The following is a 9,012-nucleotide window of genomic DNA, read 5'->3' as shown; positions in this document are numbered from 1 at the left end:
TGCAAGATGCTGCTTTTTAGTGAATGTCCCAGAGACAAAAGAAGAACTGGTTTGTTAACCAAGTCAACAAATCTTAAATCTCTCCCTCAGTGAATCTCTCTCCTCCTCCTCCTCCTCCTCCTCTCCCTCTTCCTCACACACTTCAAACTACATCAACAAGCATCCAGGGGTCATTAATTGCGTTTTCTTTGTGAATCCTCATTCGTCTCCGTAATTAAGCGATGTTGATCAGCGAAGGCTCCCTTAAAATTGATTCCACGTGTGATAAGAGACGTGTTAGTGGTTTTTTTTTTTTCTATCACTGGGGCGTTATGGAAAAGATCCAAATGTGTAATTTGAAGTGCCTCTGTTTGAAGCCTTTGATCTCGCGTGTTTTGCACAGCCTCGGTTCATCATTTGCGACGTGTCGCTGGTGCCCTGTGTATTGCATAAGGAACTACTGTTGAGCGATAGGCCGTGTATGTTTGCTTATGAGAATGTGAAATTGTGTCATCTGCATAATTACCGTCAAAGAGCTCTCTACTGAACAGCCCTCAAGTCACTCGTGTGTGATTGCCCTCCTTTTACGGCACCTACAAATGAAGATGCGCGCGCCAAACATCCAGTTGCAAGAATTTAAGACTTTAAAAACTAAATTGAAGAAGAGATCAAATGAAATAATGATTTTATTGATTATAATGAAAGGTTAATATGATTTGTGGAGATGATTCAAATCATTTTGTTTGATCCACTGCTCAGTTTTTGTTTATTGTGTTAAAATCTTGCCTTTTCCTATGTGTGTGTGTTTGTCTGTGTCTGTGTGTGTGTGCGTGTGTGTACACGGAAGTCAAGCAGAGGTTAGTTTACTGTTTACTGAGACTCTCTTTGGGAGAGAGCGAGGGGAGCGCCGTCTTAATGTTTTTATGGCCACGCCAGTTTCCCGGGTCGGTGTGAAAGTGTTAAGTTAGTGCGTGGCGCGTTTGATTGGAGGCAATAAATCAGACGCAGACCTTGGCGTGGGTGGAGTCAGAGCTTTGGATGGGAGGGGGGCGTCCGAGCGACAGGGCCCCGGAGATGAGACACGTGTCCACCCGGACTCGGAGCGCTGCTTAGCGGACACCGGCAGACAAACACCCCGCTGGACTCGGAGATTTATACTGTGACTTCTAACGTTTATCACGGCCCCGGCCACGTTGTCTCTCTCTTTCTCTCTCCTTCTCTCACTCACACACTCTCAGCCTCTCCTTCCTCTCGTTTTTACAATGTAATGTTTTTTTTTCCTTCTTAAACCTCTTTTGTTTTTCTCCTCTGAACTTACTATGCAGCTGTGTATCTAAATGTCAAATACCATCCACTTATCTTTAACCACCCTTCACTTCACTGTCTGGACCCCCTCAATTTACACGTCGATCTTATGAGTGTGTGCGCGCGCATGCGTGTGTCTGAGTGTGTGTGTGTGTGTGTGTTAAGTGTGAGCGTGCTATATTGACTGCTATGTAGTGATTACCATTCCGGTCGGATGGCACCAGCAAGCCGCTGTAATTAATAACCCCATAATCCGGGTTGGGGTGGATGTCGACGCAGAACACACACACACACACACACACACACACACACACACACACACACACACACACACACACACACACACACACACACACACACGGACATAGTTTTACAGAAACAAGGCGTCTCCGTATGGGTAGCTCCATATGAGAAATTATAGCTGCTATTATCCCTCCCAGACAATGATAACTATCTGCTCCCAAAGAAGATTAAAGGTTTATACAAGTTCGGAATTCTTGGAAACGCAGATCGCATTATCAAATCTAAACTGAGATTGATGAGATTTCATCCCGCTGTCAATAATACACTCAGATTATATCATATTCAAATAAACTGCGTGTAATAATCATTCTACCTCTGCGGTTGTTTTGCAAACGATTAACAAAACAGATGCTGGTACAAAATGGGGTTAAAATGCGATTATTACTGTCCCGTACACACTTTTATATTGGTTCTTAGAATTTCAATTTTAACTCACTTGTTCTGTCTTAATCCGAATTATTTACATGAAACATCAGGTTGTATCAATCAAAACTGTCAAATTGATTTCTTAAAGTGCAGTCTGTCAGGATGATCGCTTTGTTTTTGCGGGATTAAGAACCTTTTCTTTAAAATCACTCAGTTATTTGTTGACTTAAGCTTTTCCTGGAGCGATCTGTTTATATATACGCAATATTATAATTTTGAATGCTGGTTCAGTTATCATTGTTTTTACTGGTTTGATATGGAGTGGGATCGTTTATTTTTATAATTAAAAAAAATCTATTTATTCTAATTTATTTTCTATTTGTTTCTCTTACTTATTGAGATCCGGGTGTGTTTTTTTTTTTCAGAATAAACATCTTCCCAGCCCAATCCACTAAAATGTTTATTAGTTGCGATAGTTGCTGTTTCACACTTAGTCTTCATTAACAGTTTAATGCGCCTATCATCAGCTCTCTCTTTGATGTCAAGTGGATACAAGCGACCCCTTTTGATGTCTTAAATTAATGAATGAAACGAGTCCGATTCTGTCCTGCCTACAAGAGCCCCAAACACCTCCGAGCCGGTGTGAGAAAACACAGCTTTCAGCCAGGCTGCAGCGATAAATAAAAAGGTGTGTGTAACCTGTGATCACGGGTCATTACAAGGCAGGACCACCGACAGTACTGACAAACACATCATAATTATTTCCTGTCATCTCTCCTTGTGATTTTAATGTTTTATTCAGACGACTTGGATTTTTGAAAAATGCCTATAGATGTATTTAAATTTATAAAACTGTATGAAAACTTTTTCTCTTTTAAAAAAAAGGGACGAAAACCGTCTAAAAGTGCTCTTCAACTTTATCTTAATTTCTCGACTCAGTTTTATTTTTAACCCATGTCGTCTTGTGGTTTCCAAATTTAGCTCAAAGAAAAGTTATTTAAAAGGAAACTGCGGACAAAAAAAAGAAGTTAATCAGTCACTGACACTGAAGTGCTCACTGTTGTGCAAATGGCCAAAAATGTGAATTAACACAAAAAAAATGTGGTAGGACAGACGCGAACAAATAACAAATGGAATAGATTGGCGAGCCATAAAATGAGATCTGAAATCCCATTCAAATAAGAGCTCGCGACGTCAGGGCACTTATCCGAGAGAGGGAGAGAGAGAGAGAAAGAGAGAGAGAGTGTGTGTGTGTGTGTGTGCATGTGTGTGAGTGCGAGAGAGAGAGAAAGAGGGAGGGAGGGAGGGAGGGAGAGAGAGGCTGTTTGGTGTGTGGTGTATATGAGAGGGGGTGAGATTTGAAAAATAGGAGGGGCTTCTAAACGACTAGAAATGTCAATCTGAGCAAGGGAGTCCCAATAATCTAAAGCAATCTGTAAGGACCTGACCTTAGTCCATCCAGATCAATAGGGAAGTGAGGGTGGAAAGAAGAAGACAGAGGAAGAAATAAGGGGCGCAACCGGATCGTTTACACTGGCTGTTCCCGAGGAAATATAGACTTCCCTTGCTTGCACCTTTTGTTGCTCACATGCTCACACTGTAAAAGTGGATATCGAGGCAATTCCCTTGCTTTGTGTGATCGCAGCAGACTTTTTCCCCCCCTTTTCCTACCACCATGTCTTTCCCTCAGCTGGGATATCAGTACATCCGACCGATATACCCGCCGGAACGCCAGGGGATCGCCAGCAATGCCCGGTCCGGGACTGAGCTCAGTCCGTCCGGCGCGCTCTCCAACGTCCTCTCCACCATGTATGGATCTCCTTTCGCCGCAGCAGCGCAGGGCTATGGAGCGTTTCTGCCCTACTCGAACGATATATCAATTTTCAATCAATTGGTGAGTACCTCTGCTTTCTCTGAACTTATCTATAAGTTTGACGCCACACTTCAAAATTAACGAAACAAACAACTCAGGCCTTGAGGAGATGTTTGGGGCACTTTTTGGAGTCCAAAGTTTCAGAGCGACGCGGTGAACTTCGGCGCTAAATCTTTAGTGGAATTTAGTTAAAGTGGTTAAAAAGTAACACACTGGCGAGCTATGTTTTAGGTATGTTGTTCCCTCATAATTTCCTGAAAGTGAGAGTTAATGTAATGATGTAATGAGCTGTGGGAGGTGCATATGTAAAGCTGGAATAAATGAAGAAAAGTAAACCATGTGCATGTTTTTCGGATTTAAATAAATTACAAATATTTTCACTTCAGAAACGTGACTAGAATAAAAAACTTTAAGATATGGTTTAAAAAATAAATCCTGCGTTTGATTTGTTCACATTTAAATAATAACTTTATAGTTGTTTTATGACTTTAAATACACACGTCACACTGCGAGCCATGGCAAGGTTTATGATCAGGAATAATTCAAGACAAAGCATCCTGTGGCATTAATTTTTGAAGTTTAATGAATCCATCTGATTCTTTGTCTTTCAGGGTGCTCAGTATGAATTGAAAGACAGTCCCGGTGTCCAGCATCCAGGCTTTGCCCACCATCACCCTGCTTTTTATCCATATGGCCAGTATCAGTTCGGTGACCCGTCCAGACCCAAAAACGCCACCAGGGAGAGCACCAGCACCCTGAAGGCCTGGCTCAGCGAGCACCGCAAGAACCCCTACCCTACCAAGGGCGAGAAGATCATGCTGGCCATCATCACCAAAATGACCCTCACTCAGGTATCCACCTGGTTCGCCAACGCAAGGAGGAGGCTAAAGAAGGAGAACAAGATGACCTGGGCTCCCCGGAATCGCACCGACGAAGAGGGGAATGTTTACTCCAGCGATCACGAGGGGGAGGAGGGCGACAAGAGAGAGGACGAGGAGGAGATCGATCTGGAGAACATCGACACGGAGAATATTGAGAACAAGGACGACTTGGACGACCAGGACGACCTGCATTCAGATCTTAAACTCGACGGGAGGAGTGACTCTGAGATTTCTGACGGCTATGAGGATTTACAAGGGCCCGATCAGAGGTTTCTAAAGGCGGTGGGGAAGGAGGGCAAGGACGTGGAGAGAGGAGAGCACTTCCACAGCCACCCTCACCTCCACCACCATCATCATCACGCGTCTTTGGACACGAAAGCGTCCCAACCTAACGGGGAACCTCTCAAACTGAACGCTGTGTCCGCGAACTCACCCCCCTCAGAAAACAACCCTGCCCCGGCCCAAAAGCCAAAGATCTGGTCTTTGGCAGAGACAGCCACGGCCCCAGACAATCCGCGGAAATCACCACAAATGAACGGCAGCAACTCCGCAGGGCCAGCCGCGCAGACCATACTCGCCCCCCACAGACTCATCTCTTCTTGTCCTGTTGGAAAAATCCAGAACTGGACGAACCGAGCCTTCTCGGCGCACCAGCTGGCTTTACTGAACTCAAACCATTATCTTGGACTGGCAAACCAGGCCTCTGCAGCCGGCTTGGCCCTCTACAGCAGCAGGCAAACGGAGGACAAGAGTCATAGTTCAGAGACTGCAGTCACAGGTACATGTCCCCGACATTGAGACGCGCATGTATAAATAAGTACAGAGACAAAGACACTATAGTCCATTGCCCGTCATTCATTTCTGTCATTTTACACCTCTTTTTGCATTCTTTTGCCGGTCAAACATGGAGTTTTGTTCTTTTTTTAGGCCACACAGATTAACAGTGTTACTATGTCAGAGCTGGTGTGCGTGTGTGTGTGTGTGTGTGTGTGTGTGTGAGTGTGTATGAGCAGCGTAGATGTCCGAGAGGAGAGAGAAAACCTCATCAGAGAGCATTTAAGAAAATAGAAGTCTTATGATGAATTGGGTGAAAACTGTTTTTAATATTTGTCACCCTTCCCTTCTTTATTTGTCCTTTAATATTAAGGCCCATGTGCTGGGATTCAGTGGTTTACAAAAAACCCTAAATCCACTAAGTTTTTACTGTGAACGCCAGGATGGGCTGTGATCAGAATTATTGCATTTTAATTTTCTATTTTAATTTCCATCGCCACAGTTTCAGAGAAAGATCTAGTGCCTTTGGATGCAGAGACAAAGTCGTTAAAAACAGCTTTCCACCCAGTTCAAAGATAGAGAGGCTGTCAGTTAATGACATCTGGGAATTTTCTTTTTTTGATGCCATATCACATTTTCTTTTCCAAACGCCACATTTACCCAAATTAGCTTTTCTTCTCAGATGTGTTTTATCCCTGTGTGTGCGCTTGTGTTATTTCGTCAAGGCCTATGTTACACTTACTTGTTTGGTCATGCAAATGAGCTCAATGCAAATTCACTACAGGCTCGTTTATGAAAGGCAATTGTCACTTTTATATCACTTTGTGTTTTAGCTCTTCACGAGGCTATTATTAGTGGGGGTTTTTATTTTGTTTTTTAGAATTTATTTCCCCCCCATGTTTATTTCAGGCCTATAAACCATCTTGAGGCAGCGGTGGTCCTCTCGGCTCTCTCATCTAAATAACCTCTCACCCATCTTCTTTCCCCTCCTTTATTTTAATTTGAATATGGAATGTAAAATAAAAAATAATACATCTCTGTAAACTTACATTGTAAGCATGTCCTGTGTAAAACTGCTAATGTAATAATGTATGAACCTGTAGTCTGTGAGTTTTATTTTTATTTTCTTTTTGTAAGTTCTGTGAGGATTTGATGTTCAAATGTTTTTGTATATAAAGTTAAGAATATGTACATACTTGTGAACCAAATTGTACAAGAAAGTCTATATTTTGGCTAATAAATGAACTGCTGCAACTTTAAGAAACGCTTGGTTTTCTGGCCGAGGTGTTTTGACAGCTGCTTTTGATGGTGGCTCTTATTGTGCATTGCTGCTTGAATTGCAATGCTTTGGTGTATAGATGTGTGTGTGTGTGTGTGTGTGTGTGTGTGTGTGTGTGTGTGTGTGTGTGTGTGTGTGTGTGTGTGTGTGTGTGTTAGTGTGTGAGTTGGTGGACAGCCCGAGGCACAGACTTCATCCTCCGTGGCCGTGATAAGTAAATATTCGAGAGGGATTTATCACACTTTTGTAGTGGAGGGACTTAAGGCTAATTAGCCAGTATTGCGGCATATATTAATGTTGTGGGATTATCCGTATAGAGGCGCTGTGGTCGTGTAAAAATGAATAATTCTTTCATTAATTTTCGACTGAAATTGTACGCTCCAGAAAAGAGACTTTAAGGTAATAAATGACTGGGAGATTATCGTTGGGTAAAAGTGGCTCAGCTGATCCTGGAGATGGATTCTAGCTTTGCTGTGAAACTCCCAGATCTCATCATGCTCGATTTGTAATGCCTTCGTGCCTCACACACATCATACATTTTCCTCAACCAGCCCTGCTCTTTTGTATAATTGTAATATATCGCTGCTGAATAACTAATAATAACATCATTTATTTTGTTTGCCCGTGATGTGATCATTTGCATGTGTGGGAGCTTATCAGAGGAAGTTTATGTAAACTTAGTGTTGGAGCTCCCTCTACAGTCACTAACAGCCGGCCATGTTCACAGGGACACACTTTCTGCTTCTGGAGTCTTCTTCCGATTTTATTTGCTCCATGCTTTCGTTATCCACCAGTTGTGATACAGAATTCGATTGTAATATTTTTATTATAATTCCTTCCTAAAATGACACATTTTTAATGTGTTTTAAAGCCTTATGAGTGTGACTTTAAGGTTTTAAACTACAGACTGTCTGATGACGAGTCACAAAACTTGTTTTTCAAGCTTCCAAAAAGACACCAACATCTAGAAAAAGATTGATTTTAAATTCTGCACACACTGCTTAAGATTTTTAATTGAAAAATACAAGCACTTTCACTAGAAGTCAAACGCAACCAACCTTTTGGCCTAGGATGACACAAAAATAACCAAAACGCATAACAAAGCAACATTGGAAATAATTATTTCTAATCCAAGTGGATATTTTTTTCTTTTTGGCAGAATTTTAACAAATAAAAATATTTCTTGCCATACCTAACTTGAGGATTGCAGGACTTCACGTGTACCCTGAAAGCGCGCTCAGTTGTTTCTCTCGCTTTTAAAGAAATCAGTTTAGATGACATCTAATAGAAAAAATATGGTAAAATGTAAAGTCAGAGAAAAATCTGCCAAGATAAATGCCATTAACATGATCACTGTTCACATTCAAACCAAATTATAAGACAATGGTCTGCTTTTAAACGACTCACTGGAGACATGACAGTCTGGGAAACGTTATTTCTTATTTTTCTATCCATCTTTTTGAACTCAAGGGGAAAAAAAGGATGTTGGAAATAACAATAGTACCAAAAATGTAGCCTCTCCGAATAAAACGTCGTTTCATTGATTTTTTTTTCTCATCTTTAGGCTATGTATAAACTATGTATTTTAATTTTCGTTTCATTGTTTAAAATTGAAAACACCTGTTCTTACACGCTTGCATTTATATTTTAGTGCGCGCCACATCAGACTGTCAAACATTCCTCGACTCGACTCAGCTGGTCAGGCGAGGAGAAGATCTTTGAAAGTGTGCCGTGATGTAAAGCGCTGATTCTCTCGAGCCGTGTTCTCTCCAGGTTTAGGGGGTTTGATTTAAACAAACCCCAGATCAGCCGAGGAGAAACACTGCGGAGTCTTTTTGCAGCCCCTCTCACCATGTTGCCTTCCTGTCTAATCAATTACCTTCCTTCAGAGCCTTTTCTAACCGCGCGATGCATATTCAGAAGTGGCAGCAGCCAGCTGATTGATGTAATACTTCTCTTTCTTCTTTCTGTGAATTCTTACTCCAGTCTGAGTTAGAGGAATTAGCTTTGAATGGCCAGGAGAACGCTGACATTCATGATTTATATTTATATAGGCTACTTCGAATTAAGAGTTCATTTGGAGTAAGAACAGACTCAAATCAATTCATTGAAACATTATTTTCAGTCAGTTATGCTGTTGGAAGTTAAACAGTATCAGCTTCTTTAAAACTATAATTAAAATTGATATCATGTAAATATGATCTTTCCAAAGTAAAATGTGGTTTGTGAGGTCAGTAAACAGACCGAACCTT

The 9,012-nt window shown here is 41.6% G+C and overlaps 1 protein-coding gene across 1 annotated transcript; it reads left to right on the top strand.

Moving 5' to 3' along the window:
- Positions 1-3,310: 3,310 nt before the first annotated feature.
- On the top strand, positions 3,311-6,739 carry irx3a (iroquois homeobox 3a). The gene is made up of 2 exons (XM_034680978.1): positions 3,311-3,847; positions 4,438-6,739. The coding sequence occupies exons 1-2, from the start codon at positions 3,629-3,631 to the stop codon at positions 5,503-5,505; spliced, it is 1,287 nt and encodes a 428-aa protein (XP_034536869.1). The 5' UTR covers positions 3,311-3,628; the 3' UTR covers positions 5,506-6,739.
- Positions 6,740-9,012: the final 2,273 nt, after the last annotated feature.

Source organism: Notolabrus celidotus, chromosome 3 (assembly GCF_009762535.1).
Source record: "Notolabrus celidotus isolate fNotCel1 chromosome 3, fNotCel1.pri, whole genome shotgun sequence".
Lineage (NCBI taxonomy): Eukaryota > Metazoa > Chordata > Actinopteri > Labriformes > Labridae > Notolabrus > Notolabrus celidotus.
The sequence above is the reverse complement of the archived record's forward strand: the minus strand, read 5'-3'. Positions and strand labels throughout refer to the sequence as shown.

Coding starts and splice junctions, on each gene's coding strand:
- irx3a (XM_034680978.1), top strand. CDS start 3,629: ATGTCTTTCCCTCAGCTGGGATATCAGTACATCCGACCGATATACCCG. Junction 3,848..4,437: donor TATCAATTTTCAATCAATTG/GTGAGTACCTCT, acceptor TTTGTCTTTCAG/GGTGCTCAGTATGAATTGAA.